Source organism: Centropristis striata, chromosome 6, assembly GCF_030273125.1.
Source record: "Centropristis striata isolate RG_2023a ecotype Rhode Island chromosome 6, C.striata_1.0, whole genome shotgun sequence".
NCBI classification, from domain to species: domain Eukaryota; kingdom Metazoa; phylum Chordata; class Actinopteri; order Perciformes; family Serranidae; genus Centropristis; species Centropristis striata.
The window spans coordinates 1,978,462-1,998,059 of NC_081522.1; the positions used below are offsets into that span (position 1 = coordinate 1,978,462).

At 41.7% G+C, this 19,598-nt stretch overlaps 1 protein-coding gene across 1 annotated transcript; it reads left to right on the top strand.

The window, feature by feature from the left end:
• The first annotated feature begins 1,453 nt into the window (after nucleotides 1–1,453).
• Nucleotides 1,454–19,115, top strand: LOC131972758 (probable E3 ubiquitin-protein ligase HERC4). Its single transcript, XM_059334468.1, has 23 exons — nucleotides 1,454–1,819; nucleotides 3,011–3,131; nucleotides 3,238–3,314; nucleotides 4,763–4,984; nucleotides 5,153–5,244; nucleotides 5,414–5,544; nucleotides 5,700–5,824; nucleotides 5,913–5,989; nucleotides 6,071–6,189; nucleotides 6,350–6,409; nucleotides 7,013–7,118; nucleotides 7,266–7,464; nucleotides 8,607–8,755; nucleotides 8,853–8,972; nucleotides 9,246–9,344; nucleotides 10,926–11,084; nucleotides 11,171–11,317; nucleotides 11,481–11,647; nucleotides 11,754–11,808; nucleotides 11,897–11,967; nucleotides 12,804–12,987; nucleotides 14,137–14,245; nucleotides 17,181–19,115. The coding sequence occupies exons 1-23, from the start codon at nucleotides 1,594–1,596 to the stop codon at nucleotides 17,411–17,413; spliced, it is 3,048 nt and encodes a 1,015-aa protein (XP_059190451.1). The 5' UTR covers nucleotides 1,454–1,593; the 3' UTR covers nucleotides 17,414–19,115.
• Nucleotides 19,116–19,598: the final 483 nt, after the last annotated feature.

Genomic DNA, 19,598 nt, shown 5'->3' on the forward strand with positions numbered 1-19,598 from the left:
GAAGCCTAATTAGCCTACCAACATTACTAATAGGTCCATGGAGCAGTAATTAATATGGTTTTGTCAGAGTGCAGTGAGGACCCAAGTCCAAAAAACAGGCTAGATTCCTGAGAAATATGTCAGGAAAGCTAGCTTTGTGAGGGAAACTCAAAACATAGACTTAGTTAAACTTAAACTTAGGAAAATTTAGAGGTTAAGACCAGGCCGTAGATTTTCACAAGCTATGATGCACATTTTAGTTGACTGAAATGTTAAAAGAAAATGTTTTACTGCTCTTTATAAACCACACATTATAAAATAAAATTAAAATGTAAAGGAATAACTGTTTTTAGATGGCCTGAAGAGCCACATGAGGCTCCAGAGCAGCAGGTCGCCTTCCCCAAGCATCAACTTCTCCGACTGGAAAATAAAACGATCAAGTGCCGAACACTGCAGTTCCTCTCCTGAGACTGGCTCCAAAACAATGTCAGTCCTCATAGGCCATCATGTTAAAATGCCCAACTTTACAGCAGGAATAAACATGATTAAAGCCTGGTACAAAAAACACTTTGGATTTCTTTAGGTAATTTCAGGGTTTTTCATAATCTGTGAGGGGTTGAGTTTTGATATAAGCTGTTTATTTTTTAGTTATACATTATGAAGAGCATGGCTGCTTTGAGTGACAGGCAGCTGCTCACAGATGATTTGCTCCTGTAATCAGCCTTTGGCAGGCAGGAGGAGCAGTGGCGGTTCTACACAGGGGCCTCCAGGGGCCACTGCCCCTGTGAAGAAGCCTTTGGCCCCTGCTGTGGCCCCTGTGTCAAATTAATAATAAAATGATCAATTTATAACGATGAACAATGGAACATTTCTTACCTTTTTTTTGTTCAAACAATATCTCATTGTACACAAAAGGAACCCAGAATGTTACATTGTATAATAGTTTAACTCTATGGAGTCTTAAAGGGATATTTTGTCCATTTTTTAATCCTTTTCATGTCTTTGTAAGTCATTTTGTGTCTTTTTTTGGTAATTTTGTATCTGTTGTTGTGTCTGTTTTAGTTATTTTGTGTCTTTTTTTGGTAATTTTGTGTCTTTTTTTGTCATTTTTATGTCTTCTGTGGGTTTTTTTGTTATTCTGTCTTCTCATTTTGTGTCTTTTTTGGTCATTTTGTGTCTTTTTCAAGGCATTCAAAGATTTTGAATGCTTAAATATCATCTTTGCCATTTCTTCATGTGCTAATGTGCCCCTCTGATTAAACACTGGCCCCTCCTTGGCCCCCACAGTAAAACTGGTCTAGAACCGCCGCTGAGGAGGAGTCAGGCTCTGCCAGGGTGGAGCCACCCACTCTGAGCTTTGAGCTGTGACATCACCCACAGACAAACCTGTGGGTGATGGAAAGTGAAACTATCACTTTCCTTCCTCCTCCTATAAAGTAACAAGCAGCTGACTCACTGTGTTGTGTGCCAGCGGGCCTGTTGGAGTTTCGTTTATTCTGAACTTTAGGTTTTGTTTTCCGTGGCTCGCAGCAGTGTTTGTGTCCGCTTTAAGTTTCGTTTCTGCGTCCCTTTAAATCATGTGTCGGTCCTCATAGAGACACTGAGGCCGGCGTCATGTTTACATGGGGAGAGGACAGTCAGCGGGGCTTCAGGATCAAAAATGGCTCAAACATCAGCGAGAGTCCAGCAGAGGACGGGGTCCATCACCTCCAGCTGGGATATCACATCACGGCTCTGTCTGCAGCTCACAGCCTGCTGGCTTTTATCAAAAGGAATGGAAACTCCTTCATCATCCGCACTAATGAGAGTAAAGACGGCGGCAGAGTCCGAGGGAAACAAAGTAAGCACCTGGCTTTAGTTTCTGCCTCCATTTAGTTATGAATTGCTAATGATGACAACCACTGATCTAGTCACCCACTCACCATCTCAATACTGTTCCATGTTTTATTTTGTTGCCACTGTTTTTAAATTATTTTATGCTTTTTTGTAAAGTGACCTCGGGTGTTTTGAAAGGCGCTTATAAATAAAATGGATTATTATTATTATTACTGAAACTGAACTGGATACAGCTATATTACACACAGTTAAACACTTTGGCATGCTGAACTCTATTCTACAGGATCATCTCAATACATTAGAATATGATGGGAAAGTCCATTTCCAGTAGTTCCAGTCTAATAGCCCCAACAAGTGTTGAGTCATATAGATGGACATACTTTTCAGAAGCCAACATTTTCATATTAAACATAGCCTACTTTTAAAAAATGGTCTTTTGTAATATTACATTTTTTTTTGAGACACAAAATTTTAGGTCTTCATTAAATGTAAGAAATTAAATACATTAAGTGATGATTTGTTTGGGCCTCTGTGTTATTTCCACTTTTTGAATTGAATTACTGACATAAATAAACGTGCTATGATATTCTAATTTATTGAGATGCACCTGTATATCTAACCCACTGTGACTGTCTATTTCTGTTTTCAAGTGCAGCTCTCTTTTTTAATGTATACACATCTGTATGACATCTACACTGCACTAATGGCTCCGCTTCCAGTATTCTGTGTATGTTCAGGGCCGAATTCACAAAAGTATTGCACGCATCATTAGATTGATCCTGTCGAAGTGTCTGACTCAGGTTATTGAAATCAGCAATGAAGATCAGCTGATCTTATCTCTGATGACACACTTGTTGCAGGTAAATGAGTCGAGTCCAGTCTATGAAGGAAAAAACTGCACAAGCCAAACTGCACTTCACCCCTCACAACCCACACTTTAACCTCTAGCGCATTTATATTCTCCCACTGGGATGATTGCAATCATATGCAAAAAAAGGGGCAAATTGCACTCAGTTGCAATTTCTTTTTTTGTTTGTTTTACTTTTTTATAGCACTTATATAGTTCCTATCATTGATTAGGTGTCTACAGACTTGGTCCACATCTCATCGCATTGTGCTGGGGACAGTAAAGCTGTGCTGGATCTTAATAACCAGCTGCATCACTTCCACCTGCTGTGCTCCTGCTCTCTTTCAGAGTTTGTGAAGGAGTGTAAAGAGAAGATCCAGGCTGTTAGCTGTGGTGATGATGTGGTCACACTGCTGTCTGAGAGAGGGAAAGTTCTCTGTGTGGACCCAACTCGTTCCTACATTGCAAGGTAAGGACAAACTAAGGTCGATTTTTGAATTTGAAACAACAATAGCATGTTGGACTCTGATAAGTAAGTATTAGAGATTACTGTGTTGTGTTTCCTGATCTCTCAGGCCGCTGGAAGCTTTGTCTCAGATAGCAGTTTGTCAGGTTGCTTGTGGGAGCCAGCATTCAGTCGCCCTGACCAAAGGTACAGTAATTATAATATAACTAATATCAAGCTGAAAGGGTGAATGGACCTGGTGCTGCTGGTTAGAGCTGTGCAGAGAAAACAGTTTTACAAATGAATTCTACAACAAAAAACTGAACAATTACTTATTAGAAGCTTCATGTATGATTTTTGTTATTTAGCATTCAAATAACATGTTTTATTCTATTAGTTCTTGTAATTTTTTTTCCTTAATGGGTACAATACGTTTTTCTTCAAGGGATATTGTTTTGGTGGAAAAATATATAGACATTTTTAATGTTGTTGTTGTTGTTTTTTTTAATTAATCCCAATACAGAAATGAATCTATTTGTTTGATTTTGTTAAACACTTTTATTGTTAGAACAAAGACAAAATATATTTTATTAATTTATGTCTTTTGCAGTCTGTAAATCAGGTGTAGTGTGAACAAATATAGATTTTACATATTTAATTACAAGCATTCATCGCATAGAATTGAATGATTCAGTGTAATGGCATAATGGAAAGAAAATAATTTTCTGAAAAAAATATTCTGTATACCAATAGGGACTGAGATCAAATATCAGGAAAGTGTTTGAGTCACCAGATTACAGTATTATCCACTGCTAGCGTGGCTAACACCAGACTATTCTCAAATGAGATCTAGTCTGGAAACCAGCCGTTCATTTCTCCGTAGAGGAGGTGTGGTTTACGATCCTCCGGAGCCGTTTATTGGACGCTTAGAATGTCTATCAAAGCGTCTGTAGGTAGCTCTTAGCCAATCAGATCAGTTATACCAGATGACGTAGTAGAGCAACAGAGATGGATGTTTGTTGTGTGTGTGTCTGTGAGAGAGTGTTGTTTGCTGCTTTGCTTCTCCAGTTCTCGCTTTCTGCAAGATTATTTATTTTCACGCTTTATTCCCCCTCATGTCATTCAGCCACACATCCACTGATTTTATGGGCAATAAACAAGCTGCTGCTGGTCTCTGGGGGCCCTGCTGTCCCCCGGCTCGTAGCCAGATCACCGGCGTTACAATAGCGGGGCTAATAGCTACCGCTAACGCCGTATCGGTAGCGTAGCGCTACCGCTATTAGCCCCGGTACCGTAACGCCGGTGATCTGGCTACGAGCCGGGGGACAGCGGAGCCCCCAGAGACCTTTCGCCTTTCAACTTTCGCTCTAAACTATTTAAAACACCATCTACAGCTAAAGAGAGTTTCGCGTCTGCTGCAGCCATGTTGGATCCGTAAGAAAACTACAAGCTTCCGTCTGCCGAGTAGTACGCGTCATCGTCTTGCCGTCCCTCCCCGCTCTGTGATTGGATCCCTAAAACAGGGCTAAGAAACCTCCCTGGTTGCCAGACCCCTTGGCAGTTCAAAATGAAATTGAGCGCGCAAGGCAGTCTGGGTATACCAGGCTAATCCACTACACTATTGAGACCACAAAGTCATGGTGATGTCTCCTCAGATGGTCAGGTGTATACGTGGGGCCAGGACTCCAGGGGCCAGCTGGGTCTGGGGAAGAGGAAGCCTGGTACCAGTTCACCCCAACACCTCCGATGTCTGTCAGCGATCCCCCTGGTCCAGATCGCTGCAGGAGGAGAGCAGAGCTTGGCCCTCTCTGTCTCTGGAGGTGTGTTCAGCTGGGGCAGGAACCACTGTGGACAGCTGGGCCTGGGACACATGACAGGTACTGGAGCTACAAGCAGGATTTATATTCACCTTGTCTCTTTCTGCAGACTTTTACAGATTCATTTTACAAGCAATACAAATACAGTGGTAGCATTTAAAATGTAGTTATACCATTTCCATGACATGCAAACCTAAATGTTTCTTTTCCTTTAATGTCTTTCTGCAGACAGACATACACCAACTCCTGTTCATAACCTGAACATGAAGAAAACCATTCACATTTCCTGTGGAAAGGACCACACTGCTGTTTTAACAAAGGTACCATTCTTAATTGTACTCTTTCTCATATACAAATGGAATTATGGAAAATCAGTCAAAACATGGAGATTAAAGGTAATTGGTGACTTTAATTTCCTGTAGTTAGGATAAGCGGTTAAGGATAATGAATGAATGAAGTTAAATGAGGCTGGTCTGGTTTCTCCCTCAGGATGGAGCAGTGTTTACATTTGGCTCTGGTCAGTATGGACAGCTTGGCCACAACTCATTCAGCAACGAGCCACGACCTCGGCTTGTTGCAGAGCTCTGGGGGGCAAAGGTCACCAGGATTGCATGTGGACGGTACAGTATATCACCTTTTATAATCATTCTGAGGACAGAATATCACTAAATCAAATATTGCAAGAGGCTAGGAAGCCACTCCAATAAAAATTTTAAACAAAGTAGCTAATAAAAGTGTGTTCATAACTCTGAAGACAGTAAAATGTTGTTTTTAGACATCACACGCTGGTGATGACAGACTCAAAGAGGCTCTACTCCTTTGGATGTGGAGAGCAGGGCCAGCTGGGACATGGAGAGGAGACTCATCCCTCTGTGCCGCTACCTGTTCACCTGCCACAAGGTAACTACGTTTCTGTTATAAGTCAATTACATCATGTGAATGCAGTGAATGGTTTCACCAGGAGGTTAACCTTTTATTCTTATTCCAGACACCACTGATGATCTGAACATTAGAAACATCTTCGCAGGAGGAAACTGTTCATATGCAACATGCACGGCTAATGAGGTACCAACTAAAAACATCCAGTTCAGACAGCGATGGCCGGGTCAATGATGTCATCATCAGCTTTACTTGTTTATTTGTCAGGACATTCATGAGGAGGCTCACACCGACAGGGTCAACAATGTCACACAGCATTGTCTTGATGATGTGATTGACAGATGGACCTCAGAATGTGATCCAAAGTCATGGAAAAAGATTCAACAGTGAGTAGATATGGTGTGGCGGTTTTCAGTAGATTATTACTTTGTTGAATAGTCTGAGGTTTTATTAATGTCATGACATAAGTTATGATTTGTATTTAAAGTTATTAACGCTGCTTACTCTGCTGCCTTGCAATGGACTAAAACTATGAAATCTCCACAGGGAAATTCACAGGATGTTTTCTTCTGCATCCTGTTTGAATGGCAGCTTCCTAAAGAAAAGGTAAACACAATATCATCACTTCTTCTAATCTGGTGAACATTTCCTCACTACATCATGGATTGTGTTGTAATTTTGCGTAGACGTCGATGGTTCCAGGATGATTAATTTAATTTACCTTGGTGACCCACTAACTTCTTATTAGCTCCATTAGCAGGTCAAATTTCATATCAAGTTGTCCAATTTATGACCAAATACTTACTTGGTGCTAATCAGCAGGGACGGAGCATGAGGGGGGGGGCTTCTGGGGCTCCAGCCCCGAATGTTTACTAAAAAGCTCCAAAACCTGCTAACACCAAAATGTAATTGCCAAAAATACACAGTTTATCATGGACAGAAACCATAAAAACAGCCATTATGGCCAAATTTCCAACTTTGTTGAGACAAGACAGTTTGATAACAATACAAAACCAATGAAAGAGGCTCTACAGGACAGTTTTTTCTAGTGTTCCAGATTTTTAGGCATTCATCATCTCAATTGTCTTACAAAATAGAGCATATAGCTCGTTATTAGCGGCACACTATACGCACATGTACAACTGTGCCTCAGTACAGCGTCACAGCTGGTATGAATGTGAGCTTCATCTTTCTTCTTTGTCTTCATAGCAAAGATCAACATTTCCAAACTTCACCAAAGTACTCTGGCTTGGACTTGTCACTAGCACGACACGCTTTCAAGAAACTGGTAAAGAAGGACCGTGTTTTTGCAGAGGTATGTAACTGGATATTGTCCTCTCAAACTTATCTGCATAAAATATACAATGTGTTCCGGTTGAAAATGTTAACAGTAACTCAGATGTGTTTGAAAATGATCAAATCATCCTGATATTTTCCCTTGCTGTGCTTTCCTAACCAACAGGTTGAGGCGGCTGTCCTGCACCTGCTTCCCTCTCTTGAGGAGCAGCCAGTGGGAGTGGAGGGCTTGAGGGTCTACCTGCTCCTCACTGAGCTCCTGCATGTCATCCAGAGACTCAAACGGCAGCAAAACAGCACAAAGCTTGCTGAGGCGGTTGCAGCTGCTGTACTAAACTTGTCAGCTGACAACCTGCAGATCGTAGGTACTGTCATGTCACATACATGCAACATCAGCAATATACTTTCATCTTATTGTTTTTGATATTACAGTATACATTCCAGTTGTAACCCTTAAGATTTTCATTAAACAAACTCAATTTTTTATGCTATTTAAATGTGGTACCCTCTCTACAGACATGCCCACTATACGCTAATTCCATGCAGTTTGGGGCAAAAAACCCAACACACAGCATTTTTGCTTTTGTATGTTTTTCGTCAAGGTCTTGTTGTATTTATGGAATATGTTGAAGGGATTTTTGTCCATTTCTATTCATTTTCAACAACAAAAAAGGCACTTATTAGCAACAAATATGTGTAACAGATGGTATCATGAATCAAAAATAGCAAAAAACAGAAATGGGAATGGACTTCATATACTCACATCATAATATTCTGAAGCCTTACACACTTTAATCATTTGGATTGATTGATTCATTAATTGATTGAGTGAGTGTGCTTGTAAGAGCACACTATAGACTATGCCCCAGGCTTCTTCTTCGGTCGTCTACTGCTCCTCTCTGCGTTTTGGTCACACGTACACTAAAAAGGAGCAGCTGTGGTTGATTTCTCTGCTCTGATTGGTGGCCGCCACCTGGCCACACACACACACACACACACACAGACAGGACAGACATGTTGGAAACTTGATCTGTCACATTCCTAAGCAATCGTAGAGATAATATACTGTAAACTACTCAGCAGCGTCAGAGTCACGGGCCAAGTCGAGTCAAGCACACTCAAAATTTCTTTAGAAATGTTCTTGTTCATTAATTAATATTACATATTTATTACTAGAATGACTTGCTGCATCTCTAATTCGTCTTTATGTTCCCAGTTTTCAAATGATGTACACCACTTCTATGTGATACCTACTGTTGACCTCCACTCACATTTAAAGAATCTAACAGAAAAAAACATAGGGATGCTTTTATTTTGAAGCTCAGGAACTGCAATATATTGCTTTTAGCTTAAGACCTAAATTAGTTTTCAATGTTTTGTTTTTTTTGGCCGTGGATCAGTTATATTATCAGTTATATATATTTATATATATATATATTGCATATCTGGCTGCATTCTGCATGAAATCAAATGTTCACTGGCATTAATGTCCATGATTCTTTTTCAGGAGACTGGTGGTCCTTATTGTCACCTTCCACCAAGCTAAAACACATCAAGGTGTGGAAGCAGGCCTTCTCAGTGATCCTGTCCTCAGACCCTGTTCCTCGCAACCCTGGAGTCAGAAACCTGCTTCTAATCCTCCAGTCCATGTACAACGTTAGTATCAGTTATTGGTGGTATTTTCCACAAACGTCTCCTAAACCAGTATTCCTGTTCTCTCTTTCACCTGACTAATGTAACACCTGTTTTAAAGGTCAACAGCAGGACTGCAGAACCTCGAAAGATGCCAGAAAGCGTTTTTCATTTGTCGATTGACAAGGACTTCCTCCAAGAGGACCTGGAGCATTGGCGTCAGTCACAGTCACAACGCAGGGTAAAAAAAAAAAAAAAAAGCAACCCTGATTCCAAAAAAGTTGAGCCTTTGAGGCTTTTCATACCCAATCATGATCAATGATTCTATCACCTGTTACCAATAATTTTGGAGTGTTCCACAACTTTCCCAGTCTTTTGTTTTTCCTTTGTCCCAACTTTTTAAAATCAAATTCATTTATTCATGCATTCATTAATTTATTATTTATTATTCTTGACCACTGGTACTTGCGTTTTCTATACAATACCAACTCATATCCGTCTTTTCCCCTTTCAGAATGCACATGCCGAGCCTCTTATACTCTGTAGCTTTCCTGCTCTGATGGATCTGGAATCAAAGAAATCTGCATTTGACCTGAATGCTGAATTCTCCAAGGTAACTGAAGCTTTGAACTGTGTTAGGGCTAGCGGGGAGAGGCTCGAGCACACAACACAGGAGGCAGGGTTTAGTGGAGTTCAGGGTTTTATTTGCAGGGTGATGTGGAGGGGAAAGGCTGGGTGAGCTGGAGGGGAGCCGGAGGTGAAGAGCAGGTGAGGTGACTGGGCTGGTTGACGGGCAGGCAAGCCGGATCACTGCTGGAGAGGGGAGATCTGTGGGAAGAGAGGTTGAACATGAGTTGGAGCAAGGCAAGGGGGCAAAAAGGTCAAAAAGCCAAAAGGCAAAAGCAACAAACACTTCGCAGGGAGCCTGCGTCTCTTCTAGGTACTTGCCAGGTAACAATCAGGGAAGATCTGGCGATGATTGGCAGGAGAGCTGGAGTCTTGTAGTCAGAGGGGTTGATTGGAGAGTGGCAGCAGGTGTGCAGTGATCCGGCTCATTCACCTCGTCAACTCAACCTGTTGCAGCTGTGTCTGTGGTGTGCACGCTGGGAGCAAGCTGAGGTGCTGGGAGTGGATGAGGCCGGAACAGAGGGGTGTGAAGGGGCAGAGGAGGAGGGTGTGGGTGGAGCCATAATTGGACCCCCCCTCGAGCAACACCTGCAGGTGCAGCCACCTGGGGCCCACCCGGGGCATCAGGGTGGGCCCTGTAGAAGTCCCGGAGGAGGGCAGGGGACATGATCTGCGACCTGGGAACCCAGCTCCGTTCCTCAGGCCCATAGCCCTCCCAGTCAACCAGGTACTGGAACCCCCGACCCTGGCGCCGGGCCCGTGGTGACTGGCCGGTGGAGTCGCTGACCATGGCGTTCAGGGAGTACTCAACCCAAGGCAGGTCCTTGCTCCAGGAGGATGGATGGAGGGAAGCCATGCAGCGGAGTGCCGACTCCAGACTCTGATTGGTCCTCTCGGCCTGCCTGTTGGTCTGGGGGTGGTAACCGGTATGGGCAGCACGGAAACACCGCGCATAGCAGGCCGTACTCCAGCTGAGGATGCGCCCCTCACCGTAGCTGATATGGGGAATGTGGAGCTCAAGCCAGGGTCGGCCCAGAATGAGGGGGGCTTGGGGAGAATTAAGGACATAGAAGCGGATCATCTCCACATGGTTCCCGGAGATGGTCATGGAGAGGGGTCTTGAGCGGTGGGTGAGGGGCCCCAGACTACGTCCATCAAGGAAAGAGACTGCAAGTGGGGACTCCAGGGCGACGAGGGGGAGGGCAGCCGAGCGGGCAAACTGGGCATCCAGGAAGTTCCCGTCTGCCCCTGAGTCTATGATGGCCCAGACTGAAATAGTCTGACCCTGCCAGGAGAGGGTGACAGAGAACCTGGCTGGGCTGATAGGTTGTGGGGAGTGAGTAAGGCCGGAACAGAGGGGTGTGAAGGAGCAGAGGAGGAGGGTGTGGGTGGAGCCTCATGAGAACCAGCCTTTACAGTCAGGGTCAAGAAATGGAAATGTTTTTTTCAATGTGTGCCATTGAAGTATGATAGAATACATGTTCTCTGTGTGAGAAACACCCTGACACTTAGCTATCACTTACACAACACATATATATAATAAGCTCTGAGTCTTTGTTTATTACAGAGGGAAGCTTCTAGTCCTGTCCCCTCCTACTGGGATCTTTTTTCTCCTACCCCGGAGCTTTGGCTGCACTTCAGACTGGCCCTGAGACGAGAATCAGTGTTGGAAGACACCTTTAAACTACTGGCTGCTCATCAGAGCAATTACAAGCTTCCACTTTTGGTAAACATGTAGATTTGATCTGATAGTCAAAGTCACACAAAAAACTTTATTAGGAAATCTTAGTTTGTGCTTTTTTTGTGTTCTAGGTCGTTTTTGATAGCAGCTATAAAGAGGATGATAGACCACTCTACATAAAGGACTTTTTTTATGATGTGTTCCACGAGTTGGTGTCAGCTGAATCAGGGATGTTCATGTTCAACGACTCCAAAAGGCTGGCTTGGTTCCCCTCTAACGTAAGTCTTTAGATCCTTTTACAAGAACATTTCTATTTATTGATTGATTTGTATACGCATAATGAAATAAGATTCGATTCAATTCAGATTTTATGGTCATACCTCATAATCATGATTTCATCATTATTTTTCTGATATAAATTGTCTCTTTCATCAACACCAGGCAAAACAGGAGGAGCAGAAATACTTCCTGTGTGGAGTTCTGTGTGGATTGGCTTTGTACCACCAGCACATCATCCACTTCCCCTTCCCCTTGGCTCTGTTCAAGAAGCTGCTCGGTGTAAAGCCTTCACTACAGGACATGATAGAATTCAGCCCAAGTGTGGGGAGGTAAGAGGAAATTAATGTATATTTAAATCTGCCAAATGTTTGGTTTTAGGTGCTCATTTCTGGTCATATAGCTTAGATATTTACATATATATTATTGTGTTTCAAGGAGTCTGCTGAACATCCTAAAAGACGAAGATGAAGACACGGGTTTGGACTTTTCTGTATGTCTGTTTTACATAAAACTTCTCTCCAACTGACAGTTTGTTGTCATTTCCCAAAGCAGTGATATTACTTTCTTCTTCTCACCAGATCTTCTGGGATGGGGCAGAGGTTGAACTTGATCCTAAAAATCCTGGAAAGCCAGTGACAGGTCAAAACAAGTAAGGCGTTACTCCTTCGTTCAAATATTTGTGACTTTTTTGTGTGTTTTGTTATTTGACATTAATACTGTGAAAATAAAAAACACGACGCAATACACTGTATACATCATGCACTTTTAATACATTATATATAACAAATTCTCTGTGTGAGTGACCTCTTTCACAATACAACGAATCGCAAATTTGCCATTGCTTAATTAATAAATTAGCTAATTAAGTCAGACCAGAACAACTTAAAACACAGTGCTGATCTTCAGGTTCACAGCTTTCAGATGATGTTCACCACTTCAATGTGACATTTATTGTTGACCTGCTATCTCCCCCTAAACATCCACTGCCCACAACCACCAATTCTCCAAAAAAAAGACCTTGAACACTAACTGGTAAACAAAGAGAGATATATCTAAAATGACTCCTAAATTTCGGGTAGAAGATTTAAATTTCTTAAGAAGTATCTCTTGAATTATATCATTTTCTTTCTGCCACTGACCTGAAAAAAAATAATTTGTGATTTAATAACAACAGCACAAAATAGTCTGCTACTATTGTCATAGTGCTATTCTCATTAAGCTGAAGTGAGTGATGCAACACCAAATATCGGCAAATAAACTGATATTATAAGTAATGTTGATGGGAAGATATAATTGTGTATCATCAGCATAGCATAAAAATGAAAAGACGAGGAGGAAGAGGAAATGAAACTGCCACAGTTCCACAGAAATGCCAGTCAGAGAGAAAAAATGTCATCACTCATGGTTGAAATAAAGTGCTTTTAACAGAGTAGTTAATAATTTGAAAACCTTTTGGATGACTTGGAACTTTCCTCTGCTGAACAGGAAGGAGTTTGTGGACGCCTATGTGCATCATGTCTTCAACGCGTCAGTGGAGGGTGTGTTTCAGGAGTTCAGGCGAGGCTTCTTCCAGGTGTGTGAGCGGGATTTGGTGAAGCTGTTCAAGCCAGAGGAGCTGCAGCAGGTGCTGGTGGGCCAAGACTTCACTGACTGGGCAAAGCTGAAACAGGTACAGTCAGACTGTTAAATGTTACTTTAGTCCCTCACAGACGTTTAGGAGCTTCTTCTCAGTTTGCCACAGCAGCATCAATTCAGAAGCCCCTGCCAATGGACAGCAACAGACAGTAAATGGAGTGCCCTCCCAATCAGTTAGCAGGATATAAAAAGTCATCAATATAAGAGATGAAGTCAACAATAAGTTGAGACAAAGCCAGGTTATCTGTTAAATAGGCCTTTGTGGAGATACTTTAGCCTGCAAACAACGCAAGCAAAGAAACAGTTAAAACTGGTATAAAACTTACTTACTTACTTACAGAAGTGGTTTCTCCTGATTGTCTTTGACACAAACTTGTTGATTTTGTTTTACTTTCAAATGGAATAAAACTCCATAAATGTCCATGGTGCTGATCATGTAACTGTCATAATGATAAACCCAAACTGGAAGAAACCATATTTGGACTGGGGAGGCGAGACAGGTGTATCCAAAAATAAACTCTTAGTGCTAAAACAAAATGTACGTTACTTACCAGAAAATATTGAACAGCGACTCCTCGGAGTGTCTTTAGTACAACCAAACGCTGAACAAGACATTTTTACATGAACGAAATGTTCAAATAAACTTTCATGAACTGAAAACACACATTCACATTCAACAGGTTCACGGCTATTTAGATGGACACAGTGTCGTGGATACACATTGTTTGCTTCTATTCTCTCCTGATGACAGCGACCTGTTAGTGACCTGTCAATCAAAGGTAGCCACGCCCCAAATCATTCTCTGCTTTATCATCTGTTTTCTTCTAAATGGGGCCATTATTTACACAGAAACATCATATTGTCTTGAAAAAGACTTGAAACTAGCGATTGAGACCACAATGTTACCACAAGAATCTTTTTCTGAGCTAATGAATCAAATGAGAAGTCATCTCATTTTCTATTGAGATAGATAGGACCGGAGTTATTTTGCAACTGCCGTTGACTCTCCTGTTGGATTTCTGACAGAATGCTGAAGACTGCTCATATTATTGGGTACAGTCCAGAAGAAGGGCTTCTTGTGGTCTTTCTCTGAAACTCCAACTGATTTATTGCATATTGTGCTTCATTTTAATATGACAAATGATAATAAAACTCTAGTAATTGTAACTGTCTGTTTCACTAGAACACAGATTATGAGGGGGAGTACCAAACCAGCCCACCACACCCCACCATACAGATGTTCTGGGAGGTTTTTGATGAACTAACGGAGGATCAGAAGAAAGCTTTCCTTTGTAAGTATTGTATCTAACTTTGACATATGAAACAATTACAATGTATCATATTGCAAATCTGCTAGACTGGACTTTCTATATATGTATTCAAGGGAAGGTAACTAATCATTGCATTCTAAATAATTAATAGATCAGTATTGTTTCGTCACCAAAATGTATTTCATAGCAAGAAACTTATAGTGGGGCGGATTAGCTCAATATTTTACAACAATCGTTCACTTTGTGATAAAAGCATGAAATTTGGTAGATGTGTTGGTGAATATGTTTCGAACAAATCTGGATATTGGGCCACCTCAAAAGCGCCCCCTAGTGGCCGTGGCAGGCATTTGTTATACGAATAAATCAATGATGAATAAAAACTGCCCTTTTAATAATACCAACTGGTGATGAATTGTATATTGTTGGAAAGCCTGATTAGTCACCTTTACAACGAGGTACAGCTTGTAAGGATCGTGCATTCATGGAATGAGCAACGGGGCTAAACGTGTGGGTAGCAACCCCCAAAAATGTGCATCCCCTGTGTAGTGGGGCGGATTAGCTGAACAATCGTTCATTTTGTGATTAAAGCATCAAATTTGGTACACTCATTGCTGAATACATGTTTAATGAATCTGGATATTGGGCCATCGCAAAAAAAATTCTGATGGCTGTGGCGGCCATTTTTAAAAATGGCCATTTAAAAGCGGCCATTTTTAAAAATGGCCGTCGGTGGTTACTGGCGAGGAATGCTTTTCCTACCCTACAGCTGCTGTTTCATGTTTTCAGCACCACAAATATAATTTAGAGACATGTTAAAGTGACAAAAGCTTTATTACAGTCTAATAGAAAAGAACATTAACTTTGTATAACATTTTATTAGGTCTTGATATTCCCATTCACAGGCTACGGCCTCCTCTTTGGCTTGTATTCTTCTGTTGCTCCTTAAAAAGAAAAAATAATTTTCAATATTGTATGACCTGCAACAATAAAAACAAAACACATTTAGACAGAGAAAAAAATCATACATTTTAAAAATTCTACTAGGGTTACTTGTAGCAGGTTACTCTTTCTGGCAAAATCCTTGTACTGAGGTGTGTGAGTTAGTCAGGCGGCTTAGCCAAATAAAGGGGACACGCCGGACAAGAGCACCACATTTTTTCCACATACTCTCTATCATTATAGGTTTCAATTTTTAGTGGGAGCCACTTCATCAAGATTGCGGTGATGGCAGCCATATAAAGTCTATGAGAAATGCTATATCTTCCAAACCACTTAGAAGGTCAATCTTGGTGTCAAAATATACATTTTCTGGGTCCAGGAATCATTTAAAGCTATTGAGAATATCACTAGATGATTATTTGATCAAATAGATATGTTCATTTTCACTCAGACTGGGCAACTCGCTTCAAGTTGCAGCAGGGTATCCTGAGTTGAAACTGTTTGGAATCAATGTTCACGGGAGAGTGTGGATTAGCTGCCATGTACACTGCTCAAAAAATATCAAGGGAACGCTTTCATCTCATGTCAGATCTTGATTATTTATTTACAATGAGTCATCCAGTGATATTCTCAATAGCTTTAAATGATTCTTTGACCCAGAAAATGTATATTTTGACACCAAGATTGACCTTCTAAGTGGCTTGGAAGATATATTGGTTCTCATAGACTTATGGCTTATGGCTTATATGGCTGCCATCTCCGATCTGCAATCTTGATGAAGTGGCTCCTACCAAAAGTTGAAACCTTTGGTGATGGAGAGCATGTGGAAAAATGTTGGTGCTTTTGTCCGGCGTGTCCCCTTTCTTCTCAAATCTGGTCCTAAGCCGCCTGACTAACTGTGATGGAGTTATAAAATACATTTAAAAAAAAGAAAAAAAGAACCACAAGGGCAAAGGAGACATTACATATAGTGTGTGTGTGCCTGTGTGTGTGTGTGTGTGTGTGTGCGTGTGTGTGTGTGCAGAGAGGGATGTCCACATTCCACAGGACATAATGTAACAGTGTCTTATTAAGCTTTCACACCCAACAGCCACTGATACATGTTCCAAGCTAACTAGCTAGCTTAAGTACCTATTTTTGCTATCTTGCTAATTTACTTTTCCGCCAAGGCCCATGATGATTGTTTTTCTCTTTAGCCTTTATGATGTTCATAGCATATTTTATTCATAATTATAACAGGTGAAATAAAAGATTTAGACATACCTTGATGGACAGTCCACTGCACTGCTTGTCCCAGGAAGCAAATGCTAGCTAGCTCATTTGCTAGCTAGCTCGATGGCTAGCCCGATTGTGGTGGGGCAGGAAAAATAACTGAAAGAGTGTCTAACTGGATTTTTGTTAATTTAATATGTGTATTTACATTTTTTAATTTACGTTTGTATATTTAGTTTAAATTTTTTAAATATTTTAAGAAATAATTTAAATATTTTTTGTAATTTTAACGAAGAAAATGACTGCTATGGCCACTAGGGGGCGAATTTGCGATGGCCTAATATACAGATTTGTTTGAAACATATCCACCAACACATCCACCAAATTGTGTGCTTCTGTCACAAAATAAACAATTCTTGTGATTTATTGAGCTAATCCGCCCCACAGGGGATGCACATTTTTGGGGGGTGCTACCCACACGTTTAGCCCTGTTGCTCATTCCATGAATGCACGATCCTTACAAGCTGTACCTCGTTGTAAAGGTGACTAATCAGGCTTTCCAACAATATACAATTCATCACCAGTTGGTATTATTAAAAGGGCAGTTTTTATTCATCATTGATTTATTTGTATAACAAATGCCTGCCACGGCCACTAGGGGGCGCTTTTGAGGTGGCCCAATATCCAGATTTGTTTGAAACATATTCACCAACACATCTACCAAATTTCATGCTTTTATCACAAAGTGAACGATTGTTAAGCTAATCCGCCCCACTATTAGTGAAAACCACTTTTCCCTCCGTAGGGTTCGTGACTGGTTTTGATAGGGTGCCTATAGTTGGCATGGGAGACATCAGGATGAAAGTCAAAGTGAAAAAAGCCCAGGACCTCTCCTACGACCAGGACAATCCTGAGACACACACGTGTTTCTCAACGCTGGAGCTGCCCTTGTACTCAACCAAGGAGATCCTGAGAACCAAGCTGACTGAGGCCCTGAGCAGGAACAGGAAACTCAGGTGCATCGGGACTGGACTGTGAACTAAAGACTAACTTTATAATGGAGCACTTTATAAATGACCTTTACAAAACACATGTGTAGACGTTCAGAAGAAGAACACAAGATGCTCAAAGTGAAGTTGGTTCAATTATAGGAACTACTTTCTCTCTCAGTGGCATCAAAAGTCACAGGAGCAGCTGTGGTTGATTTCTCTGCTCTGATTGGTGGACGCCACCTGGCCACACACACCCCGAACAGACACACACACACACACACACACACACACACACACACGCGCACGCACACACACACACACACACACACAGGACAGACACACATGCATTATGAGGGGTATTTTATGCCAGCACACTATACTTAAACGCCTAGAATGCGTCGCCTGTGCCAGCATAAAGTCTGATTAATAGGCGTGCTTACAGACACGCGTATTGCGAGTACACCAGATGACATGGGTGACGGGTGAAAAGTGCCACGAGCGAACGTAGTGGACGCCTGTGTGTGTGTGTGTAACGCGTGTACGTTAACAGTGTGTTACTCTGTGTAACAGTTCAGCTGTTACACAGAGTCTCAGCTTCATATGGTATTGTTTATAAGAAAGCACAACTTACAGATGAACTCCAAGCCCCCACAGAGCTGTCAGGATATTTCTATTATTTTCAGGCCAGTTTTTATTTTCTTGTTAACGAAATCTCTCTCTCTCTCTCTCTCTCTCTCTCTCTCTCTCTCTCTCTCTCTCTCTCTCTCTCTCTCTCTCTCTCTCTCTCTCTCTCTCTCTCTCTCTCTCTCTCTCTCTCTCTCTCTCTCTAGGTTTGAATGATATCGAATTGATATTTAATGATAGCAAGGGTGAAAGGGATAATTAAAATAATTTCAGCTACTTAAAAATAGTAGGCTAATAGTAAAGTGCAACGCTCACAGCCAGTTCCCAGCTTCGCGCGCGGACACACAGTTCATTACGCACCAGCTGTAATTAGGTAGGTTTACCTGCCTGCAGAAGCCGTAATCGCTGTCACCCCTGAATATTAAGTAGCCATGCGGACCTATCTAATGAATATTCAGTAGCCATGTGGACAGCAGTCCGTTCACAATATGATTCCATCGGACCTTATATCTACACTGTTTAACCCAATTCGGCACTTATGCACAGTCCCATTATGTTTTACAGACATTCGTAGTTAACTAATGAGGTAAAACATTTTGTTTAAGCTGCATTTTGCTGACTTTCACTCCTAAAACAGGCTAATTAAGCCTCCGGTTTTGGCCGGAAAAACATTAAGTTTATCTGGTACATACGAGATAGTCTTTCTCTTCATCTATAAGTTGTGCTTTCTTATAAACAATACCATATGAAGCTGAGACTCTGTGTAACAGCTGAACTGTTATAGGCTTACACGCGTTACACACACACACAGGCGTCCACTACGTTCGCTCGTGGCACTTTTCACCCGTCACCCATGTTATCTGGTGTACTCGCAATACGCGTGTCTGTACGCCTATGTAGAATTGTACTTAACAGTCACGCGGGTCTTCATGTCACGTATTGGAGGCGTAGTTCACCCGTCACGCAGCCGTCACGTAGGCGTATGTGCAACAACGCGTGTACAGCGTCTGCGTGACGCCTACGTGACGCCTGTCTGTCCATTGAAAGTGAATGGAATTTACACGCGCACGTTAGACGTTTGATGTCATCGCATAGGCGCTGTACACGCGTTTTAGTATAGTGTGCTGGCATAAAATGCCCCTCATACATGCATACATGCACACACACACACACACACACACACACACACACACACACACACACACACACACACAGGACAGACATGTGGAAACTTGATCTGTCACATAATATACTAGATAATATACTGGTCCCTACAGATATTGCTGTATGGGACCAGTGCTCGGTGCGATTGCCCCGAGGCCCTAATTAGATACAGCAGGATAAGAAGTGACATAAAATAATAAAAAGCACAAGTCAGACATTGCGTAGTTAAAAAGTAAGGGCAGTAGAGTCGAGCAGATTAGTTTACTGCAGCGTATCTTAACTTTAACACTTGAGTGTTTTCAGTCCTGATTTAAAGGAGCTGACCTCACATCTACAGGTAGATTGTTCCAGGTGAGGAGCAGAATAACTAAAAGCTGCCTCACCCCGCTTAGTTCTTGTTCTTGGGACATGCAATAAGCCAGTTCCAGATGACCTAAGGGGTC